At 34.5% G+C, this 25,140-nt stretch overlaps 1 protein-coding gene across 3 annotated transcripts; it reads right to left on the reverse strand.

The window, feature by feature from the left end:
* Positions 1-3,752: 3,752 nt before the first annotated feature.
* Positions 3,753-20,119, reverse strand: LOC18440187 (dihydrolipoyllysine-residue succinyltransferase component of 2-oxoglutarate dehydrogenase complex 1, mitochondrial). 3 transcript variants are annotated; one of them, XM_088873385.1, is made up of 14 exons: positions 19,800-20,119; positions 18,878-18,938; positions 18,725-18,758; positions 18,367-18,437; positions 18,197-18,271; positions 18,049-18,104; positions 17,527-17,571; positions 16,987-17,268; positions 16,457-16,551; positions 16,192-16,282; positions 16,000-16,110; positions 6,568-6,762; positions 4,970-5,183; positions 3,753-4,168 (listed from the first exon to the last, which is right to left on the reverse strand). In XM_088873385.1, exons 1-13 carry the CDS (start codon positions 19,836-19,838, stop codon positions 4,992-4,994), a joined length of 1,347 nt encoding a protein of 448 aa, XP_088729511.1. In that variant the 5' UTR covers positions 19,839-20,119; the 3' UTR covers positions 3,753-4,168; positions 4,970-4,991. The 3 variants fall into 3 exon arrangements, with proteins under 3 accessions (XP_088729511.1, XP_020526617.1, XP_011625581.1); XM_020670958.2 differs by lacking the exon at positions 3,753-4,168 and adding an exon at positions 4,664-4,737; XM_011627279.3 differs by lacking the exon at positions 3,753-4,168 and adding an exon at positions 4,664-4,740.
* Positions 20,120-25,140: the final 5,021 nt, after the last annotated feature.

A 25,140-nucleotide genomic window follows, 5' to 3' on the forward strand; every position in this document is an offset into this window, starting at 1 on the left:
GGCTGACAGGTTTGGAAATTGGGCCGTCGGCTTTACCACCATTCTTATTACCATTGTTATTATTAGTAGCAGTTTCTTAAAATCCATGCATTTCCAGTCATGCTCCTCACGTTCTCTCTTTTAATTTCGCTACCCTCTTTCATTTTATTCTTTTTCATAAATTTATATAAGATTGCAACTCTAGAATATAGAATTAAGGCGCACCTATAAAATCTATCGTAAAAAGCTATTTTGAAGTTTAAGAATCATCTAATTGATCATCTCGATATTGGGATGTATGATTGTGAAAAATAAAATAAATTTTGAGTCTCAAAAATCATGTATCTTGTAACATATTATTTAGATCGTCTATTTTCAATACTTTCATACATTTATAAATTTGGTTGATTTGAACAATTTTTGGAGTTTTAATCTTTATAATTAAAGATAAAAATAGAGTCTCGCACCCTCCTATGAGATTTTGACACTATAACTACATCTCATAATGAAGTTTAAGCTTGCACCTTAATTTGATTGCAACCTTATACAAACCCCACCTTTTTCTTCTTTTTTTAAAAAGGATCTAGCTAAGGATTTTCGAATTAAGGTTCTCTCTCGCACATTAAGGTTCTTTCTCTCACACTCTTTTCTGAATTAAGGTTCTCTCTCTCATACTCTTTTTCGAATTAAGGTTCTCTCTCTCAAATTCCATTGACAGCTGATTTCTCTTACTCTATTATTTTTCAAATAATAGAGTATATGCTCCCTTATTCCCTCCCTCACTAAATTCCACTGTAGAGGGAGAGAATAAAGAAGCTCCTCGGCACGGTTTGTAAAGAGCCGAGGCTCTAAATAATCAAAATAAATAGCACTTTCAAATAGCGTCAAGAAATGTAGTTTTAATATTAGAAATCTTTGTGATAGTCTTAAAACATATATTTATCTTTAATTATAAAATTTAAAAATTTTAAAAATACGCATTGAGCATATCTATGAAAATCTTGAAGATTGACAGTCCAAAAATGTATTACAAGATGCATTATTTTTAAAACTAGAAATCTATTTTTTTGTCATTTCCATACATCTTGATGTAGAGATGATCAATTTGAAGATATTTGGGCATCAAAACAACCTCTTCTAATGGAATTTTTGGGGCACGCTCTAATTTGATTGTTTAGAGCCTCGGCTCTATATAAACTTTTTCCTTTAGGTTACTCTCGTTTGATATATTTGATAATGTATGTATGACCTCTCTTTAGGATCACCCGACATACACACCACTATTAGGATGACCCAACATAGTGGGTTGTTGATCTTAGAATATTACATTTCAGATAGGAATTTGGGTGTCTCGCCATGAGATTTTAGTTTCCAATCCCTTTTCATGAAATATTTTTCCGGTTTCCTTTGCGACCTAATTTGACATACAAAAAACCCAAAAGAAAACTTCAATAAAATACCCGCACCATGTGCCATAATTTTCAACAAATTTCGGCGAACATTCCGTCAATCCCGCTGCTCTAAGCGTGTGAATGCCGTTAGTTACAGCTGACCAAACTCAGCAACAAAAATTTAACGAAATTTCGCCGAAATTTTGGATTCTCTAGGTCTCGACCCAAAGAAAACTGCAGTTTTTTTTGGTAGAGAGAGGTGGCAGGAGGAGGATATTTTCTAGGTTGGGCAGCGAAAGATTGCCGAAATTGTTGCCGAAAAATACTCAAAAGAGACATTCTAGCGGGACCCATGGGACATGGAGCGTAGTGCTCTGGACATGCGGCTTCTAAATATGTCCATGTCGATGTAAGTACTCTCATCAGTTCTTTCTATATTGATGCCCATCTCTAGAGAGAGATAGAGCGCCATCTCTCTAGAGTCTAGAGAGAATATCTCTCTTGTCTCTCTAAAGATAAGAGAGTCTTTAGAGAGAGAAATATGACTTTTAAGTTCTCACATCACCATCAGCTCTTTCTTTGTATATCAAGCATTTCTCTGAAATGAGAGTAATTTGAGCCTCCCTCTCATCTCTCTAAGGATAAGAGAGTCTTTAGAGAGAGAATGTCTTTTGTTTGGATGATGAGCTATGTATTTTTCTCTCAAGAATGATGGAGAATCTTTGAGATGAGTCACCTGAGCTATGTATATTTCTCTCTAAAAAGAAGGAGAATCTTTGAGATGAGTCACCTCAAAAATGGAGGTACACATGATAATATTTCTAAATTCTCATACTTACATGCTTTTCATCTTAAAGATCACGTTACTAACTTTGCCCAAATAACGAAACGAATAGAGAGAGAGAGAGAGAGAGAGAGAGAGAGAGAGTTTTTCAGTGCTTTGTATGATAGAGATGAAGTCACGTCCACATTAAAAAGAAGGGTGTGGGCCGCGACTTCACGATGTTTGATAAAACCGCATCACAAAAGTTCAAAAGAAAATGCGGCTCCGGTGCTTGAAAGTCAAACTCTTGTAATGGCCTGCAAATCTATTCTAACACTATAAACCCTTGTAATGACCTGCAAAACCATTGCTATCCATCACTGTGAAATTTGAAGTTCAAACAATGGTACAGACATAAGGGATATGTGTTACGCTTGAAAGAAATGGTCCAAAAATACTTTTATAGGATTGATCAATTTTTTTTTCCTTGACAATGTTCGTGACTTTTTATTGATATCTCAAAGGGTTACAAAAAAGAACTACAAGACACTCAAAACACCATCAGCAATTGGTAAACCAGAAAGAGAAACCCCTTTTTAAAGTTTTCAATATCCATAATTGTTGAAGTCCAGACTAATATTGCAGGTTTTAGGGTGCGACTTTATAAAGCCGTGAGACTACAAGATACTCTACCCTAGAAAAAGGCATCCACCCTCATTTAGAGAGAGACTCTCACCTCCAGACTGAAAAGAAAGTTTGGACATGTATCCAATACTAATACTTTTTAACATTAAAGAAACACGTTACCCTTCCAATATGTGAGCTTAGGACCTCTAGCAAAAGGAACAGGGATTGAATTCTCGTGGAAAAAACGAAGAAGAGAATTCTTGTACCAAAATTGGCTTACTTTGTGAACAAGGCATTGGTGTTTATAGACATAGGGGTTTGTGCCAATCCAGAGGGCATGTGATGACTGATGGGGCATGCCTCGGATCCATTACAATCGTAAGCCAAAAGTGAGTGTAACAATGGTGCTAGAGATGCCTCGGATCCATTACAATCCTAAGCCAAAAGTGATTGTGACAGTGGTGCGAGAGACTGAGAGAGACGTAATAAAATACTTTATTATGTCATTTTTCTGTCATAAAATATTTTTCTTACATCAACTTATCCATCCGAAAAAGGACTTCGATTGATCCATAACATGAGGGGGTGGCGAGTATAAAGTTACAATGCTTCCGGTAGAAATAAGATTCTAATACTCCGTTTTAAATAAAGGAAAATAATTTGATAGTGCTGCAGCCCCATAAAAGAAAATAAACCCTCACTTCAAAAGTTATTGAATATTGCAGTTTTGGTGTAGAAATTTATGATTGCCGAAAGTGTAAGAATGGGCCTTTACTTTGTTTTCATAAAGCCTAACCCCATAGAAACTGCATCCTTTAAAAAAAGATATAGATTTGACATAGCTATTAAGAAAATGTCAAGATGGCGCCTTTTAACATGATGTCCAACCTACCCCATTCAAATAAGATAGTACAAATTACTACAGCCTTGCCTCTACAAATAAGGTTGTAGTCTAATATGCACTTTTTCCTTAATAAAATCTCTGGGCAGGGTTTTGGTTTTCAGATGCACACATATAAGCGTGTATTCTCTATTATCTCAACCACCTCGACTTATACAAAAAATAAATTTCAAACCTTAAAAATTATCCATCATTTACCTTTCCTTGTTTTTGGAAAGTCTATTTCAACTTCTCAAAGGTCATCAGATCTATACTATTCATGGAGTACAAAATTAATAGATTTGCACCAATTCAGACATGAGGTGAATATGGGTTGCAGCGAAGACTAGGAATGGCGTATTCCGCCGACTCGCTGTAAAGTTTTTGATACTTGCAAGAGAAGGCGGGCAACTTCCATCAGCGGCCAAACAAGAGTCAATGTGAAATAACCACTAGAATGGACTAATAAGAAGCCCCAAAAGTCCTTGGTTCAGAGTGAGACATCACGTTTATTCTGGCAAACCAGGACTGAGGGAAAAGAAAACAAGGCAAGACAATGAGAGAGGAGAGAGAGATATCCACTTCGAGTTTTACTTTGCCCGAGCAAAATCCAAACGAAATATAACTTCTCTCCTTTCAATTTCTTTACTGCTGACGTCTCAGTTTTTTCCTCAAAAACTTTCACAAAATCTAAAGAGTATATGAAGTTGCAGAGACTATGCCACATTGCCGTTACAAGGTTTCACATAAAAAATATTCAAAGGCTAACTCCATCCTACGTTAATTTGCTTAAACCCTAATCAGGTTTTAAGCAACAATACTGATAATATAGAGGAAGTAAAACAAACCATCAACATTTGGCAGAGGAAACAGTCATCCTTGGCTGTATTAGTCATTAACAGAGCTCAAAGCTCAAAACAAAAAAAAAGTTTTCGAACTTTGAAGTGCACGACTAGATCTCACATGTTACAATACCAATTAAGCAAAAGTTGATGGGAAGAGGAGGCTGAGAGTGTAAACATATTTTGAAGTAAAGGCTCTGCATGCCTTTTATTACTTAGATTCAAACTCACATATTCATGCACACACTCAAAAAACTGCTGTGGAAACAACAAAACAAATGTTTCCCAAAGTTAGAAAGTAACACTATTTACCCCCAAAATGAAGGCATCAGAACATAGACGAAAATTGACCAAAATTATTTTTCTTCTGTAGTATACCGCCAATCAGGGAAATATTGCAGGAATAGATGAAGAAAAACATACAAAAATTTGATTGTAGAAAATACGATAATTTATGCTTTAGAAGCATAAAACTGAAGAGACTCACCAGGCTTCCTTTGAAGAGACTTTCAAATGTCAAGAAGAAGCCTTCGAGGGTCCTCCACAACATCTTTGATGCGCCTCAAAAAGTAGACAGCCTCTCTTCCATCAATGAGACGATGGTCATATGTGAGTGCAACATACATCATGGGCCTCGGAACCACGTTACCACCCACATACATTGGACGAGTCACGATTGAGTGCATACCCAATATTGCCGACTGCAACAACAGATTATGTTTGGAATTCATTGATTATTTTGAGGTGTCCTTAAGTATAATAGGAATCGTTGAGAAAGATCTCAATCTTTGATTTGAATCATTCAAAATTTCTTTGCAATCGAAACAAAAAAATAGATGGAAATAAATTGCGCCCAATAGGATTTGAACCTATACCAAAGGTTTAGAAGACCTATGTCCTATCCACTAGACAATGGACGCTTTTGATTCTGATTCTCTTCTGTCCCTCCCATTCCTCTTTTCCCATCATCTCTTTGAATAAAAACATAACCCAATTGATTGTATTCCATGCGGGAATCTTATGGAATAAAGATGTTTTTGACGGGATTATATACTATAAGCCCATTTACTTTTGATACAAAGTGGTCACTATGATTCTTATACCTTGGATTTGAAATCTGACAGATTGAAGTATGCCACAAAATTCAAGAAATTTTATTTTGAACTTTGGGCCCAATCAATTACACTTTCCAAACCACCCGATTTTATATCTAACAGTCAATAATACTTGTGGTCTACTATACCAAAAATACATGGTCTCACTGTATACACAATTCTTCTTTGACCCTATATACTAGCATTTTTTTAAGCATAACAGCCCCAATATCAAATAGGCTAAGCCCAGAGGGGGGTGCGTTAACCACACCCCCTTTGACTCTTGACTTCTCAACATACTTTACAAAGGAACTTTAGTTTATAGAATTAAACTTTTGGCCCCAGAGTTTTCAAATATATAGGGGTGGTTCTTAGCTCCTTCACATTTCCCATTCTGATCTAATCTCCCAACCAATTGCATCTCAGGAGGAGAGTAGATCCTATCACTCCAAGGAGCTCTTCACAGGGAACAACCTTACAGGTGACACCTTCCTCCCTCCCTCCCTCCCTCCCTCCCTCTCTCTCTCTCTCTCTGGCCTTGCAAAGCCCGCCAGGGAGAACCAGAGGGGTGATGAGATAGAGAGAGAGGTGGAGTACTTTTATCATTTGGATTATGTAACCTTATTTTTGCTCAGAATGCCCATATCTTGACAATGGATCTTTTACAATGAGTGCACTCCATTTTTCCGACAACAATTCACACCCCTCCCAAGTTGTCATATGTGAAAAGCAATGGCCACTTGGCTAGAGTGTGTTGTGTGTCTGTTTCAAAGTCCCTCAATTTGTTCACGGACTTTCAGTGGAGCAATGACACACCCCAGCTATTTCTTTTCACATCTCACAGCTTGGAACGTGAGGTGTACTGACTTAAAAAGGCAGTGCACTCAATGTATAGCGTACACTTCCCTTAGATCGAAAACCAAAAAATGCTTAGGTAATCCAAATAAAATCACAAATTTGAACGTTTAAAAGCAATGATAAAATAGCATACTTGTGGAGGGTTGATGATGGGCGTGCTCAATAAACTTCCATATACACCACCATTAGAAATGGTAAATGAGCCTCCAGCCATATCATCAATGGATATTGAGCCATCATTTGCTTTCTTAGCAAGAGTGTTAATCTCCTTTTCTATTTCAGCAAAGTTCATTTTGTCTGCTTCACGAATTACTGGAACAACAAGACCCTGTACAGATAATGAGATGAGCAATTTAGAATTTCATTGAAAACAAGAGCTTCCTTCCCAATCAATTTTTCCTCTAGAGACAAAGAGTACATAAGGCGCCACACTACTCGCTACATCATGAGAGGAGGGGGGTAGAGCTATGAATACAGTATAGTTATAGTTCTTTCTATTCTTTCTTTTGAGGTTTCGGCCCGCCAAATCTCTTTCTTAGCGATTTGAAAGGGGAACGTCTCGCTCCTAATCACTCATTTGCATTGTGCAGTCAAGAGGAGGAACGACGACGAACAAATTGCAATTGCTACAGTATCGAAGTAACACATGAGCCGATTAGTGGTCGCCCAAAAAGAGTCAAGAAAAGATTACTACCTAATATAAACCTGGGCATCAGAAACGGAGTTTATATTCATTTTATTTTCCTTTACAATTCCACTAAAACACCACCGTCATCTGAATAATTGGCCTCAACTTGGGAGGAAGAACCAGTAATAGGCTCTAAACCATCCGTTTTGGCTCTACATTTGTTCGAAGGAGATGCTTAGCCAATTCTATGCACTAGTAAAAAAAGTGGGATGCTGTATTTAAGATGGGTTTCACATCGAATAAACCTCGTAATCATAAGAAAGTGTGTTTTTTACTTTTTTTAGCTAAGGACCTAGCAAAACAAAAATTGTAAAGAGTTCCTCCAGAATTCACTTCCGTCCCCCGTTCCCCCCCCCCCCAGCCCCCCACAGAAAAAAAAAAAAAAAAAGAAAAAGAAAAAAAAAAGAAGGGTAAAGGTTTAGTCTCATTTGGCTCAAGTAGTCTTCCCACAAAAAGGGGTTCTCGCTCCCAAATTTTACGTACAACGCTTATCAGTTTCAGAAGTGATGTAAGCAGTTTCATGAATAAATATGGTGGTCAAATAATTATAAGATTTAAGACCTCAATGAGACTTCATCCAGTTATGATTCAATAAACTTGCTAGCAGCCAATATATGTCATATTAAAAAAGTACACCCATATAAACCTAGAGAATTGTTGATCATATATTCAAGTTGTCTACCTCATCTCATTTATTTACCGTATTGGATTTACCCAGTTGCCTTGGGAAATAAACTTAGTGTTCATACCCAGCAGAGCCAACAAAGAAACACAGGTATGTAGCTGTGGGCCACACTCTTTCGTAGCAGTGGGAACAAGCCTATTCCCAATAGTTGGAATGCAAATGGAACCCCAGTTTATGAGACGGCCTGCTCTTTCCAACTCAAGCAAAAGTCAGCACCCAATGCATGACTTAAGGGGCGAAGTGCAATACAATAGAACTGATAAACTTCCGAGTTTCTTTTATAGTGCACAGTGCTGATTTAGCAAGTATGAAGAATGTTTTAACTCAAATATCACTTAAATTTTACTTCTGGTTCTTGGGACCAATGTAGGGATCATATTGTGCTATTGTTTAAGTCAATACTGAGGGTTAGACAACAGAAGCAAAAGAAAGCTCATGGGGGGAGATGTTCAAGTTTTCTTTCACACCTTCAACTTTGGACACCCACATAAAGTTTATTCATAATGGTGTAAATGGATTTTACCATGTGGGGGAGTTGTTAAAAGAATATGTGAATACTGATGTAACCCAAGCACAGATATGGCAAAACGTGTCAAACGCATCTAGAAGTGTCAGACACAGTAACTCCAAAACAAAGACACAGGGCTTAATAGAAAATAATAAATAAGTATATATTTAAAAGGGTAAGAAAATTAGAAATAGGGTTTTTTCTACGAGATAAACCATCTGATATGGTTTTCTTAAGTCATTGGGTGTTTAAGGTCAAAAACTTTTCGAGAAACACTAGCCCTTCACCTTTACCTTTTGAACAGGACAATATGACAACATTGCCTCCCCCCCCCCCCCCCCGGCCCCCCCCCCCCCCCCCCCCGGCCCCCCCCTCTTCCCCGGTTTTCAGTGACAATAGGTTGAACAACTAGTATGATTTAGCTCAATCTATCTTTTATAAACATTAAATTTAACGTAAAAAAAGAGCTTCCATAGATTTTTTTAAAACAAAGATTTCAGCCAAGTTTGTCCAATTTTGAAAAATTAATTTTTTGGCAATCGATAGTCGAGCTTCAAGAAAACTTGATTCTGAGCCTATTTTTGTGTTCTTGATCCAATCATAAGCTTGATTCTTGCAATAAAAACACAAAAAACTGGGATTTGAGCTTTCAAATTTGGATTTTTTTATTCATGCAAAGTTTTAAAGAGATCAGATTTCCTAGATTCGGATTCCAAGGTTGGAACCCAAAACTAGATTAGGGGTTTCGATTGGGATTTTGAGTGAGGAAGCTTTCAAAAGGATTTGTACTGGCAGGGAGGATTGGGGGATCAGCCCTAAAAATTTGGATATGTAACATTTTTCCAATTTAAATTTATAAAATTAATTTATATTTGACTAAATCAATTATAGTTGATTTACAATTCATTTTGTAAATACATTTTAATTTTTTGCTAATTATTCTATTTTGCCTGGTTTCAATTTGTTTTTCAGTTTTTCTGATTCTTTTTCTAGCCAACAGCGTCACTTTTTTGTATTTTATATCTTATACACATTCTGATATAGTATTTTTACAATTTTTTAAGAAATTGTCTGTTTTTCACAATTTCTTGAAATATGCATGCATGTGCACGCACATAGGCATATATATGAAGAAGGCAGACTTTAAAAACCCATCAGACAAGGTTGTTCTGACAATGAAAAACCCCTCACATTGATCATCTGAACCTCGAAACGTATGGATATTAAAAAAAAAGATTTCAAGTCCTAAAAAAGGTATATATTGTAACCAGTGGTTTAAAAAACGGATCGGTGCCCCGAATCGGACACCCAAAAAACCCATCCGGATGGGTGAATCGGCGATCCGGATCGAAAATCGGCCGAATCGGTCGGATTAAGCCTTAGAAAAAATCAAAAACAATTTATTAAAATTCATTATAAATGTTGTTTTTTTAGAATCCAATAGGAAATGAGGGTACTACCACATTAACTTTCATTTTTTCATAATATGCGAATCTTGAGATGTTCTTTTCCTGTATAAACTTATGTTAACCATTAAATTTACATCAAGCAGAAGAAAAATTATAATGGCTGAAGTATATAATCATACATGGACTACAATAAAGAATGGTTTAAATCGATGAAAAAATGCCCACCAAAATCTCGAATTGGCGGAGAACCCTAATCCGTTAAAAAATAAATATTATTATTACAACCTAACTAACTATAATCCAAAATTATTACAACCTAACTAACTATAATCCAAAATTATTATAACCTAACTAACTATAATATTATATACTAAAATTGAAATTGTTGGTTTACATTTTATAGTTATTTTATTATACAAATAATAACAAATCCAAAATATCTTATAATATCATCTAATTTAAAATGTATTATTGACAACTGTAAGAAAACAAAAAGAAAATTACATAATTTATAATGCAAATAAATTAAAATAAAAGATTTGGTTGTCAATGTAGAATTAAATTCTAAAGTGGTATGAGTTAGTGTTATTTTTCTCTCTTAAAATATCCTCTAAACTAATTTTTTAATATTCAATAAGCTAGAACTAATATTATTTTTTGTTTTTTTAATATCCTATGAGCTAGTACTAATTTTTAATTTCAATTAACTACTCAATTGATTATTAATTATATAATAAAATAATCCCGTGAGATAATAGCCTAATAGAATTTTTATGTTTTATTTGGGTAGGTAAATTTAAATTTTTTTGGTGAAAGATAGGGGTGGTGAGCACCTAATTATTATTATTATTAATAATTTTTTCCTTTTTTTTATCATATAATTTAATTACTACCATCGGATGTACATTCTTCTTATTCATGATGGGCATATACCGTCGGGGACTAATATGTTAAAACCAATGTTTGAAAACTCGTCGAGTCAAACAGGACTCGCCCGGTTCGATAGGGTAATCGGCACCCCATGCCGGTTTCACCAAATAACGCTAAAACGCCCGTGTCTAGAGAAAACCAAACGATTCGGATTAGTGAATCGCCCAGTGATGTCATGATTCGCGTGTCGCTACAGTAAACTCACGCCCCGTGACATTATCATTTACGCGTCGCTATAGTGTTTTCAATCTTTTTTATTTTTCATTTAGATAATAACTTTTTTTCAATTATTTTTATTTTTCAATTAAAAATTCAAATTATATGCCCCTACCTGCTTGTGTCAAGCTTACGTCAGGGTACTGACTTACCCACTTCACTTCCACGTAGCCTACTAGCATCAGTCGTTAAGAAAGGTTGTTGTCTTGCTTCTTTCATACAGCCCTTTCATCCCACATCTCTTCGATGTGGGACAATTATATATGTATTTTTGCTTTATTCAACTCACGTGAAGGTTCATGCACTTTAATCTCACGTCTCTTTCCTTTTTAAGTTTTAAATTTTAACATATTAGCCCACGATGGTGTACCCCAACGATGTATGCCCATCATGAATAAGAAGAATGTACGGCCGATGGTAGTAATTAAATTATATGAAAAAAATTTTTTTATTAAAAATAATAATTAGGTGCTCACCACCCCTATCTTTCATCAAAAAAATTTAAATTTACCTACCCAAATAAAAAATAAAAATTCTATTAGGCTATTATCTCATGGGATTATTTTATTATATAATTAATAATTAATTGAGTAATTAATTGAGATTAAAAATTAATACTAGCTCATAGGATATTAAAGAAACAAAAACTAATATTAGTTCTAATTTATTGAATATTAAAAAATATTAGTTTAGAGGATATTTTAAGACAGAAAAATAACACTAACTCATACCACTTTAGAATTTAATTCTACATTGACAACCAAATCTTTTATTTTACATATTTTAATTTATTTGCATTATAAATTATGTAATGTACTATTTTTTCTTACAGTTGTCAATAATACATTTTAAATTAGATGATATTATAAGATATTTTGGATTTGTTATTATTTGTGTAATAAATAACTATAAAAATGTAAACCTACAATTTCAATTTTAGTATATAATATTATAGTTAGTTAGGTTATAATAATTTTGGATTACGGTTAGTTAAGTTGTAATAATTTGAGTTTTGTTTTTTTTAACAGATTACGGTTCTCTGCCAATTCGATATTTTGGTGGCCATTTTTTCATCGATTTAAACCATTCTTTATTGTAGTCTATGTATGATTATATACTTCATCCATTATAATTCTATAATTTTTCTTCTGTTTGATGTAAATTTAATGGTTAACATAAGTTCATACAGGGAAAGAAGATTCGCATATTATGAAAAAAATGAAAGTTAATATGGTAGTACCCTCATTTCTTATTGGATTCTTAAAAAACAACATTTATAATGAATTTTAATAATTTTTTTGGATTTTTTCTAAGGCCCAATCCGATCGATTCGGCTGATTTTCGATCCGAATCGCCGATTAACCGATCCGGATAGGTTTTTGGGGTGCCCGATCTGGAGCAACAATCCGTTTTTTAAAACACGGGTTAAAACTTAAAACTTAAAAGGAACGAGACGTGGGATTAAAGCGCATGAACCCTCACGTGAGTTGAATAAAGCACAAGTACATATATAATTATCCTACATCGAAGAGATGTGGGATGAAATGGTTGTATAAAAGAAGCAAGAAAACAAGTTTTATTAACGGCTGATGTTGGTAGGCTACGTGGAAGTGAGGTGGGTAAGTCTGTACTCTGACGTAAGCATGATACAAGCAGATTGGGCAGGGGCATATAATTTGAATTTTAAATTGAAAACTAAAAAAACACTGAAAAAAATTATTACCTAACTGAAAAATAAAAAAAACTAAAACCACTGTAGCGACACGTGAATGATGATATCACGAGGCGTGTGTTACTGTAACGACATGCAAATCATGATGTCACTGGGTGATTCACTGTTCTGAATCGCCATGTTCTCTCCATACACGGGCGTTTTAGCATTATTTGGTGGAACCAGCACGGGGGTGCCGATTCTCATGTCGAACCGAGCCAATCCGGTTCGACTCGGTGAGTTTTCAAACACTGCTTGTAACACATTATTTGGACCGCCCATTTTCAAGATTTTAAAGTGTTTATAGATCTACTCGATTAACACCATTTTGGAGCTTTAAATTTCATAATTAGGGGTAGAAATAGATTTTCATCCCACCTAAGAGGTTTCAGCACCGGAATTGTATCTTCTGATAGGGTTAGGAGGTGCCCAATGCACCTTTTCCTATAAAATACAATAGGTTACATCTAGAAAGAAGAGGGAATGTCAAAATTACTCCAGTAGCCCCTTTATTTATTTTAACTATAAAATGAGCAAGGGCATGGCATTTTTGTCATTGGAAGAGTATTATTGATATTTTCACTAACGACAAAGGAATTATATTAATATAAGTACCAAGAGAATCACTACATAACAATTCCCTTTGCATGACAATTCCTACTCATTTATTCCTACTCATTTATAGCCATGAAATGAAAAAAAGGGCAATTAAAGTATGTTTGCCAGTTCCACACTCCTGTCCAAACTATAGTATTCATGGAGTGTTAGCCACAAAAAACCTCTATGTATGTATGTATGTAACATGCCATGAGACCCCATAGGTTAGATATAGAAAGGGGTGTGAACTGCCAATATTACTTTAACTACCCTTTCATTAGTATAAAAATGAGTAAGGGCACTTTTATCATTAGAAATGGCAGTATTGATATTTGTACTAAAAGACAAGGTATTATTGTCATCTCGAGAATGGCAGATTTGAAATATTCACTAAAGGACAAAGGCATTTAGACTAATAAAGTACTGGAACTTCATAACTAACCTTGTCTTTAGTAAAAACACCTTTTCAATGACAAAAATGCCCTTACTCATTTTTATGAACAATGAATAATTGAAGGGGCAACCACAACAATTTTAATGGATCACAACCTTTTCTAATGTGACCTTGAGGATTTTATAAGGTGTTAATAAAAACCCATATATATATATATATATATATATATATATATATATATATATATATATATATATATATATATATATATCTAGAGAGAGAGCATTGATATAATGCAACGGTTGTATTATAGTATAATGCAATGACACTTCTAGAAAACCATGTTTGTGGTATATGTATGACCCCAAATTTTGCACACACACTCTCTTCATCTCAATGATCAATCATCAAAAAAAAAAAATTCAATTTGAACCCTAGATATCGTCAAAATGAGTCCCCTCCAAAAACTTATCTAGGCCATTCATTTTGCGAATTTCAAGATCTTAGCCTTTCTAAACTCAAAATCATTTTTTTATTTTTTAACATTGTTCATCTAATGATAATAAATCCATCCGAAAAAATTGGAAATGAAAAAATCCTTCTAAGGCTTAGATCTAAGCATCTCACCAAAATGAACGGCCTATGTTAATTGGGCTAAAAAAATACTTTCTAGATTGTGTTTTCAATTTTTTTTTTTTTGTGATTGTTCATTAGAATGAAGAGAGTGTATATTTCAAATTTTGAATCAAACAAGCCATAAGATGGTTTTTTAAGATTGTTGCATCATATTACTATACAGCAGTTGCATGAAATCATTGCCCATATATATATATATATATATATATATATATATATGGGTTACTCTAGGATACACCATACTAATGGTGAAACTAGAATCTGCTATTCCAAAAATTTTGACCATAAAATACCCTTACATGGTCAAATTTGACTTTTTACTATAAATATTTCACGTATTTTAAAAAGCGTGTTTTGGTCTTTTTAAAATCCCTACAAAAGTCAATTTCAAATTCAAACAGATTCTTTTGACTCTTTTAATGATGATTGGACATTAAAGGTAAGTAAAGTTTACAAAAATGAGCTTCTCAAAATTTTCAAGTAAGCCATTGTTAATATACTTTGTTCTATTTGTAAGGGTATTTGATGTCAAAAATGTTGGAGTAGCAAATTCTAAATTCACCATTAGTGTGGTGTATTCTAGAATAACCCTATATATATATATATATATATGCACTTGAAGAATCCAACACTTCATACCCACACCAAATACCACCTGTACTCGTATCGTATCCATGCACATAAGATACTAGATACTCTTAGGGTACTTCTGAATATACATAATAACATAAGGACAAAATAACAAATTTATGCAGTATAATTATGACATGTCCAAAGTAAAATATACAAGGACAAGGTTTCTATGCGGCCAGCCCGCATATTGTAGAAATGCGGGCTTGGCAATAAATATATGTTTTAAATATAATATGATCTTAATTTTTAGAGAATATATAATCTTCAACAAAAAAAATTGAAAACTAGAAATAATAATTATATTAAAAAAACATTTGGACCATTAGTTACACTTGTTTTTAGATGGACCACCTATTTGCGTCCACCTTTAAGATGGATGCTTTATACCTCTGGGCTGTATATTGTAGAAATTGGTCCAGCCCGCATGAAACAATTTTCCAATATATAATATCATATCTCTAAATGAACTATGGATGTTTTAGAACATGAAATATTATATAGTTGAAGTACAATAGGAAAAGAATATCAACATAAAAAAGATATATGTGATTCTTTTTTACTAGGAAAAGCATATTTTTATCCATGTCACCACAGCGAATATTCTTGCAAAGACGCTGCGTTTGACAAGCAACCCACTTCTTTTGATTGGCATAAGCAAACCCCATTATATCTTTATTTAAATAAATAAATAAATGAGCCACTGCCAGCAATCATTAGAAACAAGGAGTTCAATTTGGGGAACAAAAGATATTCCACAATCTCGACCTGCCTTTTATGTTCATGCAAAGAATATCATGACAAGAATTTGTGGACAACAACTTAAAACCATAAGAGAAGTATATGATGCTTCGATATGTTGATTAAACTTGCCTGGTAATGAAGTCAAAAAACTATAAGGAACACTAAAACTCTATTCGATGATCATTTCTATTTTGTGTTGGCCAATATAATCTTGCCACCAAAATAAATTAAATAACACACATGAACGATTCGTGGCAGAAAATATTTTTTTTCTTTTTCTTTATCAAGAAAGTACTCCAAATCTTGAAAGTAAAGAGCAACTAAAAGGGATGGTTAATGACAAACATAAGAAGTGCCAAAAGGCAGAATATATTCCAACTCTCCAAAGTAAAGCAACTAAAATGGACAGTGACAAACCTTGGGAGTACCAACAGCAATACTGATATCAATGTACTCTCGGTAAATGATATCATCACCATCAATGACAGCGTTGATTATAGGCTGATTCTGGAGCCCACTAACAGCAGCCTAAAACAATGTGAGAGACAATGTGAGAGACATGACAAGTGCAGCACAACTGCTCGTAAATTCCAGAGGAAACAAATATACCTTAATAAACCCTGACATGAGTCCTAACTTTACACCATGTTTCTCCACAAAAGCATCCTTATACTGAGCACGAAGTTGCATCAAATTTGTCCTGCAGCATATAGAAAAATCAGTGCTTTGAAATCAATCATAATACAATGATGGCAAAATAACAAATAAAGTATGTGCGAATCCACAACACTATAGTGGTTAAAAGCACTATAATGAATTGAGAAAAATTAATCAATCAAAATCAACTACTGATGACAGTGAACAGTTGGCTCACATGTCAACTTCATTGAATGTTGTGAGCATGGCAAAAGTATTTTGTGAATCCTTCAAACGCGTAGCAACACGTTTCCTCAGCCTTGTCATAGGAACCTGAAATCACATACATACAAATTACTTATCCAAAGACAATTGAAAACAAGGATATCCATATGAGTGTTTCTAAGGAGTCGGGACATAGCAATTATAAAGCAAGGTCCAATTCTGATTTCTGAAATCATAAATCAACTCTCAACACAAAATGTCTTACTCAATTCTGAAATAAGGATGTTAAAAAAGGCTTTTAGATCTGAACCTGAGTGGGAAAAATAAAAAGAAGGCAGGTATCATATCTTAGGTTTCATAGGTAAGTGAAGGTATAATTGTCCACATGCAAAGAACACTACAGCCATTTAAGTTTGGATCAAGGGAAGTTAAGCCAAAAATTTGAATGACATGCAATAAACTTGTTCTTTCTCATAGTTTAATCCTTTCTAAAATATGACAACAATGAATATGTCAAAACATAAGTGCGAGATTTGCACTTACTCGTCTTTCTCTTTCCTTTGGAGGAAGCTGGGGTTCTGAGGGTGAGGATCTAGAAGGTGCAGGAGTGGGTGGTTTAGGCTTTACTTTGGCAGCTTCCTCGGTAGGCTTCTTCTTCTCAGCTGGCTCCTTCTCTACCGGGGCCAACGGCTTAGGAGCCTCTTTGGTTGGCTTCTCTTTGGTGGCTGGCTTCTCATCTGATGGTGCTACGGATGCAGTACCAGATCTAGAAATTACAGCAATCGTGGTCCCTGGTACTACTGTATCACCTTCCTTGGCTACAAGCTACAAAGCATTACATGTTCCAAAAAAATATTATAGATCTATCACATTAAAAGAGCACAACATTATCAAATAAACAGAAGAAAGATACAGTCATTGGCTAATACTAGCGATAGCACAGTGAACTGGTTAAGACTATAGATATAGTTAACTTTTGGGCTTGTGCATGTAAGGTTTTGACAATTGCAACATTACATCCAAAGTTTGAATCCCGCTGCTGAAATACCCAAAAAAAAGTAAAAAGACAGCAGAGGTACTTACCTTTTCAATAACTCCAGCTTCGGGACTAGCAACGTCAATGGTGACCTGACAATAAAGAAACAAGCAGATAGGTTTTTAAAGATAAAGAAGTCCCAACTTGATACAAACAAATGAAACAATTTATTTTCAGGGAACTAGTAGGATTTTTGGGAATGGGTGGTTTTTTTGGGAACAACTGGGAATAGTCTAACGCAAAGTAACTAACATTATTACAACTCGCTAAGGTATGATACTTGGGTGGGACCAGGAATAGCATGAATGACATCTATGAAGCCCTTCTACAGCACACCACACTTATCATGAAGTGTGAGAGAGGGAGAGAGATGAGACATCAGAGGGCCCTCAAGTGTACCTTATCAATATTCAAAGGAATAGAATGACAAACCTTACAAAGTTCACTCCTTATCCAAAGTCCTTTCGTAAGCAATATCATCTTTACCTATGTGTGTATGTAAGCACACAGGTGTGTGTGCAAGAGAGAGAGAGAGAGATGGTGAGACACCAGTGAAGCCTTGAATGTACCTTATCGGTTTCAATTTGAGCAATCGTCTCATCAACTTCCACACGGTCACCGGGTTCTGCACACGAGAACAAGAACCAGAGCCCCCACAACAGATTATGAAGCCATATTGTTAATAAATTGCACAAGAAACAACAAGAAGTAACTTACTCTTCAGGAAAGTTGCCAGTGTGCCATCACTAATTGATTCACCCATAAACGGGACAACCGCTTCAACGAAGTCACCTGCAATTATAAGTGGCAAAGAATCCATAACACTCATCAGTATGTAGTTAGTGTTGAGAAAGTAGAGAAAAAGAAGACCAGCACAGAGAGGCCACCGCTATCTGATGAGAATGTCCGACTCCATGCATGAAATGGACTTTCCTTCTGAAACAATATGTGAACGTCCCTGAATAGCAAAACCCATTTTAAGGTTTCAGAGACCCACAATGCAAAATGTCAAATTCAGTATATTTTTTAAATAATTAGCATATAAAACACCACCAAACAACTAATAAAAAACAATCCCATCAAAGAGGAAAATCTGATACAAAATTACAAACCAATTGAAAAGCAATAAAAGCAAGTTAGACTGCAAAAGAACCACCACCTAATAGACGTTTGGAAAACTAAATTGTGCAAACATCTGTCAGAAAATTTATCAGATAAACCAAGGTAATCATGTCATCTGCTTACCTCGCCGTTCTATTACCAATCGTACCATGCCCATCTGAAACAACACTCAAATTTTGGAAAAATTAGCCTTTTCCAATTGAATAAAAGTATTAAATTAGGAAGCATTATCATTATGATGAATGGAAACGACAAAAAAACGACGATTAAAAACACCTGCCAAAATGCGAGAACCAATAGTCCGGGCCTGTGCATATCTTCTCACAAATAGCAGTCTCTGTACATGTATTAATATGGTGAGAAGATATACATAACTAATTCTAAACACAGGCACCCAACAAACTATTTTTTGACAAGAAACATCCAACATAATATGCTTAACAATAAAAGATATGAGCATGCACCTGGGGTGGTATTAATTAAGTTGAATGATAAAAGTAAGATGGATGTGATATTGGTCAAAAAGCAACAATGAAATGATAAACAACATAATAAATCGAAATTGTTATAAACATTTGGCATTCATTTGCAGGGTTAGCTCATCTTGCTGATTTTGCTACTCAGAAAATGAATATCCTTTGAATGAACCTCTGAATCTCATGTTAAATAGTTTTACCATTATGAAACCTCTTAGATGACCATCTAAATCTCATGTAGCGTAGAGGTCAAACCATTATGAAACCTAAAAATCCAGAGGCAACCCTAATTTTACAATACAGCCAAAAACTGAGGACCAATAAAGAGAGGGCACAGAAAGAAGGTTTTCCATTGTTTAAACCGAACAATAGAAACTCTATAGAAAATAAATGCTAACTTATATTATATGCTTGAATCTCTGAAAGTGCTCATAGCAAGAAATAACTGCAAAATAGTGGAGATTCAGTAATCAAATGCCATATGTGTTGTCCAAATACAAATTTTAAAAATCGTATCTGTGACAGGAAATAATACATCGATCCCAATTGTTGAACCAAGAAACAGAAATTCCTCCACAGTATTGGGAAAAAAAAAGAAGAACGAACCAGATCACAGCGAGCAAAATTTGCGCCAAAACCCAAGGTCAGGAGGAAAAAAACCCCAAGGCATGAAATCTTAGCTTAGAATGGAGAAAACCAGAAAAGAGAGGGCAAGGCATTACCGTAACAGGCCTTCGCATGAGACGAGCTAGAGACGCCATTTCTCTGCAATTTCAAGCTCCGAGCTTAGACAGAAAAGAGTTCCCTAGGTTTTCGGGTTAGCGGAAGAGAGAAATGGAGCGAGAGCGATGGTGGCGGCCTAATGCGACCAAAATGGACTTCTAGAGAGAGAAACAGAATGAAGTTTAAAGATCTTCTCTCTCTCAAATGAAGGTGAGCAGTAGATGATGGAAGGAGTCTTCCATGGATTTTTAAACTCGACTAAAAAACCCTACTTTTTCATGTTTTTCCGTTCTACGGCCTAAAGTTCCCTCTGGTTCTCGAAAAAGTGGCACGCTCTCTCGACCCTTTTGGGGGGCAATCCTCTCTCTCTTCTTTCTCTCTCCTCTTTGTCTCTCATGGACACGCGTGCCCGACTCGCTTTCTGACTCTCTCTAGTTAAATTTGGGACGAAACTATACTTTCCAGCCCCAGGCTTGAGCCCGGCTTTGTGGGCCTAAGAGGACCTAGAGTAAGTGTGGCCTTGGGTCCGGTGCCTCGCTTGGCCCCGACTTCAAATAAAATATTTATGTATTTAACAATATTTAATTATATTTCATAAATTTGGACTAACAAAATATTACCGAATCGAAACTCAAATAAACCAACCTACAAGGTCTAATTTTTGGACCCTAACCCAAATCAGATCTACCCCTCGGGTCCAGGTCCATTGCAGACCTAGTCTTATTGTGACTAGGCCAGACATAATAGATCCAAAAAGAAAAAAGAAGTTTGTAAGAAAAAAAGAAGAGTTGTAATGCCATGCTATGGCTCTTCCCCAGGCCTTAACCATGGTGTCTCAGCCTTGGCCAGGCTCTCAAAGCCACATTTTGTCTCCTCGGCATAGTTCCATAACTGGGCTGGTCCGACCCAGTTTCAGCTTGGGGTTAGCCCCCCTCTCTTTTCACATCAAACCAATAACATTTCGTAGAAACAAGGGGGACACTTCTCCACGACCTTCAAATATCGAGCTTTCGAGGTTAAAGTCAAGAGCGTCCAAGAACTTGGCGGCATGATAATTGTTTAAAACCCGGCGATTTTCAATTCCCAATGTTAATCGGTTCTGAGTTGATATGGCCCTACCCGCTTGCGCACTAATATTTTTTTATATTATTATTTTATTTTTAATTTATTTAATATTTTTTTAGATCCTCTCTAAATTCACACTCCTTAAACCCTTATATTAATCCTTTATATTGTTTTAAAAGTTTATATAAGTGTGAAGCACTAAACAATCAAATTAGAGTGCACCTCAAATTTTTTACTAGAATAGGTTGTTTTGATTCTCAAATATCCTTAAATTGGTCATCTCAATCTCAAGATGCATGGACATGAGAAAAAAATGGATTTCAAATTTTGAAAATTGTACATCTTATAATGTATTTTTGGACCATCAATTTTCAAGATTTTCAAGTTTTCACATATCTGCTCCATCTATACTATTTTCAAAGCTTTAAATTTTATACTTATAGATAAATATATATTTTAAGGCTATCACAAAGATTTTCCGTAGTGAAACCACATTTTTTTTTATAGAATGTGCATTTTACTTTGTTTGTTCAGAGCATCGGCCTTATACAAGTCGCACTCCTTTATTTATTGATAGTTTATGGATCACTAGTTCGGACCGATCTAGGCCTGATCTCAATCATCAATTCAATAATCTGACACAGATATGTGGGTGAAGGATCCACCCCTCCCATCCGAATTTTAAATATCATTCCTAAAAAGTCCCTCACTATCCATACAAACAAGATTAATGAAAACCTTATTTGAAAATAACCCTAAAATGGCTAGAAAATTGTCCCAAACAATGTTTGGACCTATATAGGAAAATCGAACTGGAACGGTTAAACTGGACATGTACTCGAAAGCGGTTCAACCGGCCTAACTGGTAAATTGGTTGGTTCAATCGTTCTAACCGGGCAAGTCCCGAGTGGTCAAAAAAATATAATAAAATATGAAAAATATATTTAAAGAATGATTAAACAAAGCACATCCAAATAAAGTTTAATATTAATGAAAAAAATGGATTTTAACGAATCGTTCTGTGCCCAAGGGTATTTTAAAATTTTTCAAAAAAGATGGCAAAATGTAAAAATAAGTATTAATAGCCAAAAAATTTCCAATCTTTGTTATAATGATAAAAACATTAAAAAATACATTACAAATAAAATTCCTTATTTTTTAGGATTCTATATAATTTTTTTATGTTTTCTAAATACTCGGCCAGTCATCAAAACCGGACAAAACTAAAACTGGGCAGTAGCCGATTCCAATCTAACCAGGTGCTTACCGGTTTGATCACCTTCTTACATTGGTTTGGACTTATTATTCTTCTTGATAGACCTCCTAGGGTTTATATCCTCCAAGAATGCATGAGAATTACAAGGAATATGATACTTGTTACTTTGCTCACTTGATGTACTTTGCACAACATCATGAACCCCGGCTACCGGCATTTATATGCCTTTCTAAGCAAAATAAACCAATGGTACACGGTACTTCATGCCTAATCTTAGCCTGTAAAGTGTAAATATGAAAATGTCTCGAGACTTTTTCTTCTAGCAAATTTTGGTAAAATGAGTAGATAATGTTTGAATTCTTAATTCTATCTTATTGTGATTGTACTTGGTTATTTAATGGGTGTGGTTTGTATAAGGCTACAACCTTATATAATTAAAGTAAGGTGTATCTCTAAATTTTATCATAAGATGTAACTTTGGTGTAAAAAATTATTAGGATGGCTTGGGAATTCATTTTCATCTCTAATTATAAAATTCTAAACTCTAAACACGGTTCAAATCAAGTAGATCTAAATTTTGGAAATGGACGACCTAGATAATGTGCTACAGGATGCATTATTTTTAAGATTCGAATTTTTGTTGCCCATATTCATAAATTTCGATGTCAAAATTATCATTTAGAGAGTTTCCAAACATCATAACATCATTTTCTGATAGATTTTTTAGGTGCACTTTAATTCTACATTTTAAGGCTACAAGGCCACATGATAAATGCACAATGGTTATATGACATGTTTCTTACACAAATTGGAAGAAAGTTTTATATGTGTGAAAACATAAATGTTCTAAAATCTCGAGAACATTGAGTATCTAGAAGTTATGTTGTATCTATAACTCCTGAAGCTTAATTTCCCTAGAACACTATTATCTCTAGCCCACATCAATACTGCCTTGTTTGAACAAATCAATTATTTAAGAAAAAGCCCCATTTCCATGCCCACACTAATGAATAAAATGGCAATGCTGGTTCACTCCACTGGTCAGTAATGGGCTCGTAATGTTCACACGACAAGAGCAGAGAAGAACAAAGGAATCCCCTTCATCATGTGCTTTCTTATAACCAGCGTGTCGGGACTCTCTGCTTAGTAACCTGAGTGTGTATATATATATATATGAAAAATGTTGAGATTAGCCCATTAGCTCATATGAATATATGAGCCCAATGGTTTAGATTGAATCTGGGCTGATCTAATGATCACGATCTCATTTCGTATTTTAATTTCAATTTTTTTATACGAATCCAAATAACTTAAAATTTTAAGCGTGTGTTCTTAAAAAATGGTTGAATCTAATAAAAATATCAAAAAAACAATTTGTAATAAATAAATTAACCAAAATACCCCTGAAAAGTTTCAGTAGTATCTTGGTCAACTTAATTTTTGCAAATTATTTTTTAAATATTTTTATTAGGTGCTCTTGATGAGAAGAATCGATGCCTCCAATTTCAAGTTATTTGGGTTTGTAGAAAAAAAAATTAAAATTCAAACGAAATGTGGTCGTGACCGTCTGATTGGCCCAGATTCAATCTCGACCGTTGGGCTCATATATTTATATGAGCTAGTGGGCTAATATTAACACTTATATATATATATATATATATATATATATATATATATATATATATATATATATATATATATATATATATAGACAGAGAGAGAGAGACTCTAAACTATCAAATTAGAACATGCAGAGAGAGAGAGAGAGAGAGAGAGAGAGAGAGAGAGAGAGAGAGAGAGAGAGAGAGAGACGAGGCTCTAAACCGTCAAATTAGAACCCATTTAAAAAATTTCACTAGAAGAGGTGGTTTTGATGCTCAAATTGATCATCTCGACATCAAGACGCATGGACATGAGGAACAATTGGATTTCAAGTTTTGAAAATTATACATCTTATAATGTATTTTTTGGACATCAATTTTCAAGATTTTCAAGTTTTCAAATATCTGTTTGATCTATGCTATTTTAAAAAACTTTATAATTAAAGATGAAAATATATTTTAAGGTCATCACAAAGATTTCCAATATTAAAACCACATTTCTCGATATTATTTGAAGGTGAGCTTTATTTTGATTGTTTAGAGCCTTGGCTTTGTACAAACCACACCATATATATATATATATATATATATATATATATATATATATATATAGCAGAAGAGGATACAAAGATCGTAGGCAATAATGAAAGAGAGTAATAGACAAAAAACATATAATTCATATATAGAAACAAAGAGTCAGTATAAGGCACTTACATGGATACTAGTAGATAGCCAGAAGATGTACAGAGAAGCACGTTCTTACAAAGCACACAACACTCTTACAAAGTACTCAACCTAAGACTCTTAAGAAGAATTCTGCAACTTTTCTTCTTAAGAGTCTTATGTTGAGTGTTTTGTAAGAGTGTGTTGTGTGCATTGTAAGAACGTGCTTCTCTGTAAATCTTTTGGCTATCTACTACTATCCATGTAAGTGCCTTACCCTGGCTCTTTGTTTCTATATATGAACTATATGTCTTTTGTCTATTACTCTATTTTATTATTGTCTACCATCTTTGTATCCTCTTACGCTATTTTTTGGTATCAGAGCCAAGTTATATTTAGTAGTAAACTGAACTTATTTACACATTTAAATCTGATCAAAATCCCTACAAGTCGCTGTGACCCAAAGACCACCGTAAGCTAGGAAGGCCGTAAGGTGCAGGGACTGTTAAGATTAAAATGGTAAATCTATTCAGAACATTGTTGAGTAGAACCGCCTCTACTAGTAATACTCTAACGGTAAACAATAGGGAGAAAATTATTATAAATAATATAGAAAACAATTATAAAACTGGAATATTTCGAAGGTCCCTACTAATGATATATACAAAAAAGAACATTTCAATTTAAGAGTAGTTTTTCAATAAAAACCATTGAAGAAATTATTTCTGTTATGGAAAACCAAGATAGCTTCCAACTCTTATCTACAAAAATGATCAAAGATCGTATTAAAAAGGG

The sequence above is a fragment of the Amborella trichopoda genome, chromosome 8 (genome assembly GCF_054954075.1).
Source record: "Amborella trichopoda isolate Santa Cruz 75 chromosome 8, AtrichopodaSantaCruz75HAP2 v2.0, whole genome shotgun sequence".
Classification (NCBI taxonomy): domain Eukaryota; kingdom Viridiplantae; phylum Streptophyta; class Magnoliopsida; order Amborellales; family Amborellaceae; genus Amborella; species Amborella trichopoda.